The following is a 15,213-nucleotide window of genomic DNA, read 5'->3' as shown; positions in this document are numbered from 1 at the left end:
TCTTTCTTTCTTTCTTTCTTTCTTTCTTTCTTCTTTCTTTCTTTCTTCCTCCATTACTATATCCTCTATATCTTCTGCCACAGCCTTTTAAATATTTTCACAAGGCTATTTTTATTTTTTTTTTATACACGAATGTCCTCTTTCAGGGGACTTATTTTTTCCCTTGTCTCCTTTAAAAATGTTTTCTATATCCTTAAAGTAGTTTAAATGGGATATATCAATGTACCAAGTAATCAGTATTTCCAGGAATACAGGGTGTTCTTTTGATCCACAGATTTACCCTTCTGTTACTTCAAGTAAATACCTGTATATTTTAAATAGAGGCTATTTTCTAAACTCTTAAACTTACTTTTTCTGGAAAATCAGTTATATTGGATCATATTTCTCAGTTTGACATACCTATCATTGTTCTCTACCTTCTTTATCTTCCATTTTCCTTTCTATATCATCCTTTCTTCCCTCTATGTCAATAATACTGATTTCTGTCTTATTCAATTTTATTCATGGTGTTTCTAATTCATTAATAGTTTTAAAATGGGAACATTTGTACTTTCGTGCTATAATCGGCATCTTTTGTGACCTCATTTTTGAAATTCCCCTCAACATCCCTTCATCCCTTCCTCTTCTTTCTATTCTTCCCCCCCCCCCCCTTCTTTCTATTCTTAAATTGTGGTTATGTATCCTACTGCAGGATAAATATCTTCTCCAGAGCAGGATCGATGTTAGATCTGGAGCTGCCCCCTTGTGGAGACAGTAGACCTGGACTAAGAGGTTTCTGTCACCATCTGCCGTCTGCTCCAGGTGACAGAGGCACTCTGAACCTAGGAAAGGGCAGACATGATTGACAGTGGTGACTCACAATTAACACAATCTCAGCAGGCATGTCCCTTTCTTCCTTTAATAGAAACATTAAAGAGCAAGCTGGAACAGTCTTCGAACAGGAGAAAATTATCAAGAACTTCACAAGTACCACACTGTGAAGCATGTGAATTTAATCTTCCAAGAAAGAAACCGGCAACGTGATGATTTGAGAACTGTAATTAGCAAGCTTAATTCCCCCTTTTTTCCCCCATGGAAGAAGGTGGGAAAGAACAAATATCACGTTCTTAGCACGTGGGGTTTTAAGGGCTGCAAAAGAGGAATATGACCTATAAAAGTGAATTTGTCCCAGAAGATTTGTCCTATTTTATTCCATCCCGCTTGTTAGTGTGATCAGTTCTGTCCACAGCTTTTATTGGCTTCGAGTAGTAGGAGTGAGTTTTCCTGGAATCCCTCCTTACCTTGGTTTAATCCTCTTTTTCCCCCTCCATTCCAGGTGTGGGTTTGAGAGACGGTGTTCTTTCCACTTCTGTATGGCTTTGGAGGAAAGAAATAGAGCTGTTTTACATACAGATTTGCTGGCCTGCTTGGCGAGATTTTGCTCTCTCTTTTGAAATTTCATTAAATGTTTTTTGGCCAGCATTCACTGTAGCAAGCCAAGATATGTCTTATTTCCAGGGGAAGGGGAAGATAGTCTCTGCTTTGGGTTTTTCACCTACTTCAACTTGGAGCTCCCGGAAATGGGGAGCCGTGGCCATTTTTCCCGATCGCACCGAAACTCTCAGATCTTTTTAGTGATGATCCAGGGTTTCCACTCTCAAAGGTTTAGTGTGACTTTTCTGGAGCTGCCTTTTCTCGTCCATCCTCTTCTCTGTGATGGGGATTTGGTGGTAATACTAAGCGTTTTGTCAACCCTTTTCCCAGCAAGATTTTGTGATACAAGATTTTTGTGCTCAGGAATCCTGCTAAACTGTGCTTTCCCAGAATCCCCCTTTCCACTCCTACACGGAACTTTTTGGGGGTTGCCAGCGGGAGACTGTAGCCTATTCCTTGTTCAGTTACTACTTGTTAACACTTTTTCTAATTTTACTTTTTTTCACCTAATGTCTCTAGATATTAAAGAAAAGAGTTTCTAAGATCTGTCCCATTTTCTCATTTTTATATTGAAAATTACTTGCCTGTGAAGTTTTTTTTTTTTTTTTTTTATATATATATAACACAGAATGATTTGAATGGGCTTATTTATGCTTCCTTAAAATGGTTAAGTAACCAGAATTGGATGCTCGCTTGGAAGTTCGAAGAAATATATTAGATGATGTTTTCAGTTTCTATCTGTCATGAATGTGTAAACAGAATATGACCTGATAGTATTAGGGTATATTCATGACCGTAAATGTTTATAGCAAGTCACCGAGAGGAGAGTAGTGTCATGGTTAAGCGGCCAGAGGTGATTTCTGAATAAGAATGTTAAGAGACCACACATCACTGAGTAAATTCACTATTGTTTTTTGTTTTGTTGATACTATTCAGAGTATCAGAATTCTGATTCATTAATTTTATCTATTTTTCTATTCTTTACCTCTTTAATTTTAGTGTATATCTCTATTCTTTCCTTCTTTGCAGTTTCTTTTGTTTCACTTTGCTCTTTTTCTAACTTTTAGAGTTGGAAGTTTAAATCACTTGTATAAAAATTTTTGATAGAATATTAATGCATATGTGTTTTTTTATAAATGCTTTAAATGATATAGGCATTTAAGACTATTGATTTTCCTCTCATCATTACTGTAACTTTCTAAGATTCTGATACTTATGGTATTTCCATTATCATTATTTTTCAGAACTTTTGTATTTTCTCATTATATTTTGCCATTCCCCCAACAATTATTTAATTGAAGCCTTTTTGTGTGTGATTAATGTTTGTAGTTTCATTTTATAAAACTTATTGTCTGATAATAAGAGTTCAGCCCCAACTCTCTTATTGTTTCCATATACCTGACATGCTTATAATTTATGTATTTTTGACTGTTAGAAACAAAACTACATTTTAACATAAAGGTAAGCTTTGCTTTATGAGCCAGTCTGAAAGTCATTTTAAAAATAGGGTAGCTAGGGGCGCCTGGGTGGCTCAAGCGATTGAATATGTGACTCTTGATTTCAGCTCAGGTCTGATCCCAGGGTCCTAGGATTGAGTCCAGCATTGGGCTCCACGCTGGGTGTGAAGGCTGCTTGGGATTCTGTTTCTTTTGCCCTCTGCCCCTGTCCCCCACTCGTGCACTCTTTCTCTCTCTCTAAAATAAAAAAAAAATGAATAAATAAAAAATAAATTAAATTAAAAAGGCTAGCTAAACCTGTTTGTATTTACTGATATGGTAGATGTGTTTGCAACTCTGCATTTTGTTTTATAATTGTTGTGTATATTTGTTGTATTTCTTCTTCCATTTGGTGTCTTTGATTTGTAAAAATTTCTTCTGTAATTAAGGATTCATATATTTAATGATTTTCTTTTTATATACACCATTTATAATTCTTGCTCTTCTTACCTCAACACTTACTATGTGATTTGTCAATTTTTAATTGCACCCTTTGTTACCTACCTATCGCCTATACAAAAATCAATAGTCTCATTTCACTTTCTGCGTTTTCTCCTTCCCCATCCATCCATTTTTTGTTGTATTCTTACCACTCTTGGAATACACAACAAATGCTGTTCTTCCACGCACCTGTGCCCTCAGTCCTGCTTTATCCTTAGCCTCATAATTAAATACATTAAATACTCACCGTCACTGATTGCACTGAAGTTTCTCTAGTTTTCTCTTTGGTTTAACGAAATGCATCCCCCTTGTATTTCTCAGAGAATCAATCTTTGTGTAGAATTCTTGAGTTCTTTTATGCTTAAAACGGTAGGCTTGACACTCAAAAGACATTCCAGCTGTATATAAAACCCCTGCCCTGAGTCTTATTTTCTTGAGTTTCTTGAGGGCAAAGCTAACATCTAACTACTCTGAAGTATCGATAGTCATTGGTTGCTAAATTATTATGATGTAACTATATCTAGAAGATTTATGTTTCAGTATAGAGGATGATTTTCTGTATTTTTGCACCTTAGTTATTGGTATTGATAGATATTTTTCTACATGTCTGCATACATCTGGACAAAAATGTAAATTAACTTGATCAAACCATTGATCCAGGAAAGAAAAAAATCAAAACAGCATATCCCCAAAATATAACAAAATTCAATCAAAAGGATTGAATAACTACAATCCAGTATTTGTACAATTTTGCGCAAATGCTTTTGTTACTCTAATTTCCTCTCAAAGTTGACTCAACTATGTTCTGTATTCTGTACTTTATTCAAGTGTATCCATGAGATCAAAATTATTTTTAAATATACCAAAATATTATAATTTAATATACTAAAATTATGTATTAGAAAGTACCTGTCTTTCTAAATCTGTGTGATGACATGGGGAATACATCTAAAGCATTTGTGCTGCATGTCTAATTATGACCATTGACTTGAGGAAGTCTGTGCATTTTTTTTTTTTGCATTGCAAGCTCAACTAGCCCTTTTAAATATGCAATGTAATTTCTACTAGAAAGAATAACTCATAGACACATGCCACTTATTCTGAAAAATTTACAAAATGAGCTTTTCCCTTTAAGAAAAACAAGTGACAGTAGTCATCAATTATAAAATTCAGCTTTTAAATAAAAAATAGAACTTTGGAAAACTTGCATTCCTGAACTTGGAAGTTTCTCAATTTCAAAGAACTTCTTGATGATATTGGTGATGATATTAACATGTGTGCTTCAAATATTTTATGAAATGTGTCAACAAGACCTTCATAGCTCAGTGAACCAGTGTTTTCCAAAATGAACAATATGAGGTTATCAAATCAGGCATAGTTAAAAGATCCATTCAAAATGCAAGATAGACTGGTGTATTTTAAAGTAACAGTTCAGAAAGTTCCTTGATATGATTTCAGAAATTATCCCTTGTCTTATTTAAGAAATTACCACTTGTCAAGTTTTAATGTAGCATCAAAGATTAACATTATCTAAAGAGGGTATTAAAATATTCCTCCCTTTTCCAACTATTTGTATGAGAGTGGACTTTCTTCATATATTTCAACTAAAACAACTTATTGAGTTGGATGTAATATAGAAACAGGCATGGGAATCCAGCTTTCCTTATTAAGCAAAACAGTAATGAAATTTGGAAAAATGTGAGGCAGAATTCCTCACTATGTATTTTTTATTTTGGGAAATATGGTGATTTTCCATTAAAATATTGTAAGTATATTATCATTTTAAGTGATATCCAATTTTAAATATCCAATTTTGCATTTTAGTTAGAAATTTAAAATTTCTAATATTGATAGCTGTAATACATACAATGGTTCTTTGAGGAACTCCCATTTAAATTTTTTTTAATGTTTTTATTTTATTTTTGAGAGAGAGAGAAAGAGAGCGTGAGTGCGTGAGTGGGGGAGGGGCAGAGAGAGAGGGAGACACAGAATTTCAATGCTCTGGTCTCTGAGCATCAGCACAGAGCCCCACATGCGGCTTGAACGCGCAAGCGATGAGACCATGACCTGAGCCACAGTTGGACGCTTAACTGACTGAGCCACCCAGGCACCCTAAGAAACTCCCATTTTATTTTTAAGACTATAACGATGTGTGAAACCAAGATGTTTGAGAGCAAGTGATCTACATCCAAACTTAAAAAACCTTCAACAGGTTCCTATTGTTCTAAAGATAAAAACCAAATTCTTAACAAGGCGCCAATTAACAATATGTCATAACCACAGGGACATTTATTTAGTTCCTCAGTCCCATGATGTTCCCTTTTGTGAACACACAGTTCCTTCTCTGTAGAATGTTCTTAATCCATTTCAGCTGGTTAATTCTTTCTTGTCCTGGTTTCAGCTCAAGCAGTACTTCCTCAGGCTCTCTTGGAATCATGCTCTCATATTTTATAACCTTGTTGGGTTTTTTTCTAATTATGTACTTATTGATGAAAATAATCCATTAACACTTTCTTCCCAACAGGTGGAAAAAATCATAAAACCAATAAGCATGCATGTTTGGCTCCATTCTTCCTAACAGAGTGTTTATCATAGGGCAGCGTGGGAAATAAAGTACTTGTCAGTGACTAAATAAGTGGATGAATGTATGAATTGACAGAAGAAAGGGTGAATCATTAAAGAATCATGAGTGATCATGAATGGCTTCTTCAGTAATACAAGGATCCAAGATAACACTTGAAAGAAATACATTGGATTCATTTAAACCACACATTGTATTTTCCTTTGTGTAATGTCATCACTACATGAATTCTTCTTAGCTATGTCTTCCATAAAAGAAATAGGAAGAAAGTATAAATAACATACAATGACATTTAGTTATGGTAGCAAGTGTTCTTGAGAAAGCCTTGTAACGAGCAATTGTTAGCAAACAACTTCTTGTATTTCATATGATTTATTTCCTATAAATTATATTAGAATTCTATTATTTAAAAAAAATTTGCAAGTTATTTATTTATTTTGAGAGAGAGAGACAACATGAGCAGGGTAAGGGCATAGAGAGAAAGGGAGAGAGAGAATCTGAAGCAGACTCCCAGCTGTCAGCAAGAGCCCCATGCAGGTCTTGAACCCACGGAACCCATGAAACATTGTGACCATGGCCTGAGCCAAAACCTAAAGTCAGACCCTTAACTGAATGAGCCACCCCCGTGCCCCTGGATTCTATTGATTTTATGTATGTCTTATTATAGTCTCATCTCTTTCCTCTTTTGGCCTAATAATCTACAGCTGAGTAACACCTACTTGCATTTCCTCCATACCTACCTTTTCCTAGCCTGTCATCATACTTAGCACACTTTGTTGTAAGTGTAGAATTTATTGGTCTCCCCATGAAATCTGTCACTCCTTAAGGGCTTGGACTGTGTTTTATTCATCTGTATATCCACAGGATACAATGAAGTGTTCAGCGCTTGATAAACACTCAGTAAATGAATGTATGTATGAATTATTGAATGAAACATTGAATAGATGTCATTTCATATTCCTTACCATTTTTCTTAACTTTTTCCAGTCAAAACTCAGGTAATGGGAGAAATTAAGATTGCACTGAAGAAGGAAATGAAGACAGATGGTGAACAACTGATAGTTGAGATTCTCCAATGCAGAAATATCACCTACAAATTTAAGTCTCCTGATCACTTACCAGGTATCTAATTTTATGATAATGAGAAGTATAAAATATCTAGGAGTTCTGTAGGAATATGTCCTAAATAATCTGGAAAATTCAAAGTAAAATTGGGGCTGTATGCCGAGTATATCTGAAAAAAAATGTGAAATAAGGATTACCCTCTCTTATATAGAACACGTTGATATTCTACTAATTTTTAGATAATTTTTCTCAACACAGAAACAGAGTAATGTGTTTATCATACAACGGGAAAACACATTCAAATTGCTAAGAAAATTGGTGTGTCTTTTAATCACTTTATGTTGTCTGAAACAAATTGAGCACGTTCTGCTGGCTTTGTTTAAAATATAGGATAACTCCCAGTGTACAATTATAATTCTTTCAATAGAAAATTGTATGAGTAATGGACATTTTACAAGCTGAATTCTTCTTTTCAGATTTATATGTAAAAATATATGTGATGAACATCTCTACCCAGAAGAAAGTGATCAAGAAAAAAACAAGAGTTTGCAGACATGATAGAGAGCCTTCATTCAATGAAACTTTTAGATTCAGCCTCAGTCCTGCTGGGCATTCTCTTCAGGTAACTGTATACCATGCAGTTACTCTTTTTGTGTGTACAGTATTTATTTTCCATTCAATTATTTAATATGTGTATACCGATCATATCGTGTGTGACATTTTACAAGTTAATTCAGTCTTAGAGGTTTCTTTCCAAGGGCCTTTAAGAAGTCTGCAGCTCACTCACCCATCCAGTTAGCTCCCGAATCTTCTCTATTCTGTTTACTCAGTTTATTTTATATAGATTTATTTCCATGCTCACAGCCACTAATCCTCTGAGTTTTCATCTTTATTACTCAGATCATCTTAGCAGTGTAGCTGGCCTCATTGCCATCAATGTCTTCCCCTCTTAATTCACTTCATCGCGCTGCTGGCAGAGGCATCTTTTAAAAACACTGAGTAAGAGGGCCCCGGGGGTGAGTGAAATAGTGAAGGCAATTGAGAGTGTACTTACTGTGATGAGCACTGAGCAGTGTATAGCATTGCTGAATCCTTATGTTGTACACCTGAAACTAATATAATGAATGTTAAGTATACTTGAATTAAGAATAGGCGGGTAGGTAGGTAGACAGACAGACAGACAGAAACACTGGCCGGCAGGTTACATCAAAGCCTTCAGTGATTCATCTACATCCTGACTCATCCATAGTCCTCTCACGCGAACTCTAAGAGTGTTGGTTTAATTTCATCTCTTTGTATACTTTACAACACACTCTATACTCCAGCCACACCACAATCTTTTCAAATCAGGTTAAGCCTCCAACGGTTTGCTCATATTTTTCTTCCCTTCAATATTGTCTTCTTCATCCCTCTCCACCCATCTTACTATTCCCAAGTCTTTTAGGATGAACTCTGCCCTCTACTGATGACCCTACGTGCAATTCATCATGCCTCATTCGCACAGTATTTTGCTAATCTTACCAGGTTACCAATCCTAATCTGTGCTGCATAATCATTTATACCCCTACTGGTCACTGCTTTCCCCCTCTCTGCTCCTCTAGGGCAAGGCCTGGCTTTCATTGCTCTTTGTTCTACAACATAATACAGTGTTTTACGTAGTATGTCTTCATTAGATGTAGGAACAAGGAACGAAAGAGGGAAACCGAGGTGGGAGGAAAGAGATAAAAAAATATGGGAAGAGTAAGACCGTGGTAATGGCCCTGAAGGGCACACTAGAGACACATATAAGAAATATTACAAAGTTAAAGCTGCATTGAGGGTATTAAAAGGTATTACAGTGGAAAGAAATTTTAAAAAAGCAAAAGATGCTCTGAAGTCTGTGTGAGCGAATGTGTCTTCTACAGAGATTAAGTAGTTAGAGACAGGACTACGAGGGAGAAAGATTACACATTTGTCTGAAATGTGATAAATGTAATAAGAAAGCAGGATCCAGGTGAAGATATACAATGCCGTATACAATCCCAAAACCAGGGCCCAGAAGAAATAATCATAAATGTATATTTTGAAGTCAGAAACATAAAAGTAAAGTTTTAGCCAAGAATAAAGATGAATTCTCTAAAGGAGATTCTGAAAAGAAAGCAAGAGAGAACTGTCAAGGATTAATGGTTAACACTGACACTCTCTACCTTTCTTCAACTCATCTCTGGAAGAAAAAAAAAACTGTCTTGAGTGTGAGATCCTATGGCATTTCAACTAATATAAGTTCTACATATGACAAGAAATCACTTCCGAAGTACACACTGTAGTAAAATCACCAGTAAATTAAATGCTAAATAAAATTACTGTTGTATTTTCTCTGCCTTGTGAGTTCTTATTCATTTGCTCAGCACTCAAACAATTTTGTATGTTGGTGCATATTTCATAAACTACTAGAAAATGTACCTAGCAAGTTCTTCTGAGAAATGTTCTATTCAATTAAGCATAAACCTAGTCAGAATGAGCTGTTAATACATGTCTTATCTAAAATTCTCATATCCTCCTGGATGTGGCTTTTCCTTTGGGAAATGCTGGTGTGAATTAATTAATACTATGCACATCTTTTGAGGATATCTTGAGGATTAGTTATCTTACAAGTATAGTTGCTACTTCCTCTTACCCTTTCTTGTCTGTGTTATTTCTTTGATGATCAAATGTCCTTTTAAAAAGGTTGAAAAATGTATGCAAGTACATATAACTTTGGCTCTTTTTTCTAGATTTTACTTTTCTCTAACGGAGGGAAGTTTATGAAAAAGACCTTGATTGGCGAAGCCTGTATCTGGCTTGACAAAGTGGATCTGAGAAAAAGAATAGTCAACTGGCACAAACTTTTGGTCAGTCCTACTCAAACCCATTGAAGAAATGTGTCTGCTCAGGGTATGGAAACTGTTCTAAATGATCTCAAATCAAGACGACAGTTGGATACTATTCTATTCACGTTTTGGGGGGTAAACGTGAAAGGAGGAACGGCACCCAAAAACAAAGTCTTGTAAATGTTTTGTTGTGGAACACAGTAAAAAACTCAGATGAAGAAGTTCCTGTTTTAGGGACCAAAAAAAAAAAAAAAAAAGGATTGCGTGTGGCTGTCAAGACAAACAGTGAGAGCTATCTTGGTTACTTAATGCAGATTAATGGTGATTTTGAGCAGAGTTGCCCTATAGCTAAAGGCAAATGCTCAACTATTAATATGGTTTCTAATGCAGAGTTTATTCTTTATGCAAAAGAATCTTGGTTGAAAGGAAAGAACTGACGTAACAAATCACAATTTTTGGACGTCTACAAATCTTTCTTCTTCACCTTATTTTCTCCGACAACTTACTGTGTTTAGATTCCAACACAGGACTCAACTACAGGATGTGTTCAAGACTAAGAGGGAGGTGGTTGTGTTCATGAGGAAAAGGTACTGGAAATGGGGAAATGATGGCTTTTAGATTTTCTCTATGTCTAAATGTTACAAGCGTGAACAACACCAACTTTGGAATTCATGTTGTAAAAGCACATTTGTATAATTTGAAATAATGTAGAGTGAAGATAATACTAAGTAGAAATGGACCTATGTTTATTTAGAAATAAAGCCATGATTGGCTAACAATGAATGTTGCCCCACAAAAATATTGGAACCTTGGTTGAAAACATCAAAATCTCCATAACTTACCATTACATTTTCAACATACCAAAGAACATAGACTAAAATGGTATGTTCTAGGAAGCATGATAAGTTGTTCTTTGTGCAAGTGCAAATAAATGTGTCATTCCACGTATTTCCTTTCTCTTGAGTGATGTATTGAAGGAGGATAAATTCTTCCTCTGGAAAACACATCATATTAATCTGTGACATCGATTCTTTAATTGGTGTCATTTCCTGTTCTTCCATAATGCTTTTTTTTCCCTTAGCGCATTAACTGATTGTACAATGACACCAAACTTAAGTTCTCTCTAGTGTTCCATTTTCCTCCTTTAGTGACAATATCGCAGTGATGAAGCTTGTCAATACTGGGAAAATATGCGAAAAGTCAACAGTATATTGAGAGTAAAATATAACGAGCTATTTTAATAATGCAGAATAAAAGAACCAATGCCTAAGTCATTAAAATGAAGCATCCTCTTCTCCATCAACCAACAGGAAATACACTGAGCTGAGATTAAAAGCCCAGCTTCTGTCTTGGTCCTGCCACTGACTGTGTCACCTTGCACATGTCCCTTCAAGTCACTTTTCCCCAGGTTTCTTATTTGTAGGATAAATATAATTACATATTCTTAGCTTTCCTAATGGGATGTGGGGATGATCAAACCAAGTGAACTGTGAGAAAAAAGAAAGCACATTTCCAGATACAGTTTTATAGATATAAGTGAGGAATAATTGTTATGCAGCTCTTTATTTCTCAAATTTTATATGCAAAAACATCCTCCATACCAATGGTCAGCATTGACTTGGATAAAAGTAGTATATTAGCTCCAAAACTATTTTTTTCTTTAAAATATAACCTGGTGTTGAACCTGCAAAAAGGTGAAGAATTAAATCAAAATGATTTGCAAATCGAGTTATTATAAATGAAATGAACCTACTTACCTTATCCTACCCCAAAATAAATTGGTTCTCAGACTGTTCTGAGTTTTAAAAGCTGCTTCTTTATTCAAAGGTGGGATTTCCACGGGTTTAGAGAAATCATCCCCAAATATACTGGTTGGATGTTGAATTTTCTCATTTTTTAAAGAAAAACATACTTGAAATTTGAGAGGAATTGATTTAATGTAAAACATTAAAAAGAAAACAATTTCTAATAAATGCCAGGCTATCTTTATTATATTCATAAAGAAATAGAAATTCACTCTTCCCCAGTCTAAGAAAGCTAACACTTTTCTTCCCTGTATTTTTTTCCCCTCCCCTCCCTGATATCGCAGTGTCATTTACCAATTGATACTGCTTTAAAACGAGCACGCAGGGGAGGGGATTGCTGAAGATTCGATATTGCTAGGATTTTATTTTTAGAGACAGCTAGATCTGCTGATGGTTGCTATGGATATCGCCGGCAGAAGTTAGCACTTTAGGGAGCTTATAATCATCATTCATAATTGGGGAAGAGAAGGATTCAGGAAGATCTCTTTCTGACACAAAAAGGTTCTGCTCTTTGCCCTTAAAAGGACACTCTAGCTCACGCTAGGTCCTCTTCTGCAGCCACTCACACCCAGAAGTATGCAGGGGAGGTCGTAGGAGCAGTAAGTTTTACTTCATTCCAGTTGCAAATTTATTTTAGAATAATACAAATGAGGTGCCACCAAAAACAAAGATCATCCCTTGGTAGCTATTTGACCTGAAAGAGTAGGAGTCTTTGCATTACAGGTGCCCCTTTGTTCTGAGGAACTAGTGACGGAAGGGGCCAGGTCAATCAAGAGAGCTAATGACATGGCTTTTTGTGCACCAGCATCCCCCTTCAGAGAGCATAAGATCCTGCCAAAGTGTGCCAAGTTTGCCACTGACCAAAATCCTAAGTTGTGCTGGAATTATTCTATGCAACACTGATCCTTGAACAAATGCATTTCTTCTGAATGATGTTGATTACCCTTCTTACAACAAAACAATTTCTTTTTTAATTGCAAATAGGGCTCCTGGTGTTTTTTACTTTTTTGTATATCTCACAGCACATGATTTTCCACTTTTTATTTTATTTTATTTTTTTGGAATCAGCTTTTTTTTTATCCGACTGATGACAAAGTTTGTAATTTCTAAATAATAATATGTGATCAGTCCAAGTACAACACCTATATTTTGAAAAGCATCTTAATTTTTCCCACTATGTCATCGAATCGTCAGAGACTGGAGTTGCTTCTTGGTTTAAAATTGGGTCCTAAGGAACTTTTAGCTGTAGAAGCAAAAGCACAGAGTGAATTTTTACAAAAGACGGGGACTTCTAGGATGGTCGTTACAGACATAGATAACAGTTTGAGCAAGAAGTTGGTGTTTCCCTTATTTTTACTTAAGATTAGGAAGACTTTTGGTGACTCTGAACTCTTTCTTTACCATTTCTGTTGAAAAGAACAGTTTCCAAGATTAAGGAGCAGGGATGGTCTTTGCTCCTTAATGTGCCCATGTTGTAATTAACCGTACTAATAAATGCATATTTTCAACATATCAGTGGGATTAGTTTTGTGGATCACACACATTAAAATAGTCATATTGTGGGAATATTATAGCTGGTAACCAGCTGATACCGATTCTTTCTATAGGAATGTTGTGATGATAGCGGTAATAGTGGTAGTGACACTAGGTCGGTGGTCCTGTGAAGTGAAATAAAATTATATATTATATTGTGCCCAATTTATTAGAAATTATTTGACCAATGTTTCATTTCATTAAGATATCATAAAGATGTTTATAGTATTTTTTTACTTTATTATTTAAATCATAACTAACAATATTTTTAAAAACTTATTTTCATTGCTATAATGTCTAATATTCCCAAAGCAGCCAACTACAGCTATATATATATATATGTTTATAACTCTACATGTGACAGAGTGAGTTGCCCTCTTGTTGAGCTTGAGATGGAAGTGACAGAAAGCTCGATGAATAATCATTAGCCGTCTCTTTAATAATTACTTGCCTTTGATGTAATACAAAAAATGAATGAGTGAAACAGATATTCTCATTGAATATGACACATTGATGTTTTCTGTATGTTCCATGTTGTTGTTATTATTAAAGAAGCCCATTAAGTAAAAATCATTTAATCCAATGATTCCTTATCTGAAATGTAGATTGAGAGCATTTTCTTAAATCGTTACCCTGTACATACCTATACATTTGGTAAAATAGACAAAGTTGAAATAATAATTTCATTTGGCATTCAGCATGTGAATATGATTATCGTTTGATTGTGTCTGTATATTTGTCGGTGATGTGCTCAGGTGCTCCCACTATGATTAATGTGTGTGCTAATATCCTAACAAAAACACATCTGATATTAATGGAAAACATTCTTGTCTGAAAGAATAAAAATCTAATAAAATTGATTTCAAAATAAAAAATAAAGTACTTGGAGATATGTCTTGTTTCTAACTACATGTTGCATGCCATGTTGGTGATTTGCTAATGTGTTCTTTTCTGTTCTACCCAAATCTCTCTGGAAAATCTAATGAACAAATACAAACTCTTGGGCTAAAGGTTGTATACATTGAATTGAAATATACGAGAATTGTATTAAAAATGCTTGTAAATCTGTCTTGAGTTTTACCTTATGTAAAAATATGTCTTGGTTTTGTGATTGTATACAAGATGTATCTTGATAACTTATGCAAATTGTGCTGTATAAAGGCTGTTGCCTCAGCCTTACCAATAAATATTGAAAATGTCACCTTTGACTTCTTGTGTTTATCAACTTGATAAAGTGATGCTTTATTACAGAAATAGAACTTTTCACAACATTTCCGCTGAAAATTATATCATAAATACATTCACTCACCGAGTTTAAAAAATAAATTTTAAACGTAGCACAAATACAGAAAACAGAATTAAACAAACATATAGCTTAATAAATTATTGTCTATCAGATACTTTTGTAACCACCACCCAGGTCAAGAACTGAAACTTTGCCAGTCATCTCATAAGTCCTCCATGTAACCCTCCCCTGTCACGAAATCCTCCCAAACCCTAAATGTAATCACCAGCCTTATTTTTATGATAATTAATTCCTGGTTTATCATTGACATCTGCCTAATAAACAAAATGGGGGTGATATTATTTTTTAAATGTTTTCTAAGCCTCTTTTAATCTATGTATTCTCCCCCCCACCTCTTTTTTTTTTTTTTTTTTTTTTTTTCAGAGCATCATACTTTTTGAAGAAATCTGGTCTTTCTACCAAATCTGGTTTTTGCTGATTGCATACTCACAGGGTGGTTAACAAGTTTTTCTGTCCTTTATTGCCTGTAACTTGGTCTTTTGCTCTACAGATTTGACCTGATTCATGTTCAAACTCAAAGGTTGGCATTATATTCCTCTGTTGAGAGGTATATAGTATTTGGCTGTCTTTCATATTTGTCCTATTTCCAGCCACTGGTGCTCAATGCCTAGAAGAGACCCATTAATTAAATTTCACAAAATGGTGATATTCTACTTCAATCAGCATTTCTTCTTGGAATACTGTTAAAAAGATAAATTTCCCCTCAACCAACATTTGATTACTG

General features: G+C 35.0%; 1 protein-coding gene across 6 annotated transcripts in view; it reads left to right on the top strand.

Annotated features, from left to right (window-relative positions):
- Nucleotides 1-14,384, top strand: part of PCLO (piccolo presynaptic cytomatrix protein) — a 419,978-nt gene extending 405,594 nt beyond the window's left edge. For all 6 annotated transcript variants that reach the window (XM_045494642.1, XM_045494638.1, XM_045494641.1 and 3 more), the window contains 3 exons: nucleotides 6,919-7,053; nucleotides 7,473-7,618; nucleotides 9,750-14,384. In XM_045494642.1, coding sequence (XP_045350598.1) covers nucleotides 6,919-7,053; nucleotides 7,473-7,618; nucleotides 9,750-9,890 — 422 coding nt within the window. In that variant the 3' untranslated portion in view covers nucleotides 9,891-14,384. The remainder of the gene's footprint in view (nucleotides 1-6,918; nucleotides 7,054-7,472; nucleotides 7,619-9,749) is intronic.
- Nucleotides 14,385-15,213: the final 829 nt, after the last annotated feature.

This window comes from Leopardus geoffroyi, chromosome A2, assembly GCF_018350155.1.
Source record: "Leopardus geoffroyi isolate Oge1 chromosome A2, O.geoffroyi_Oge1_pat1.0, whole genome shotgun sequence".
NCBI lineage: Eukaryota > Metazoa > Chordata > Mammalia > Carnivora > Felidae > Leopardus > Leopardus geoffroyi.
The sequence above is the reverse complement of the archived record's forward strand: the minus strand, read 5'-3'. Positions and strand labels throughout refer to the sequence as shown.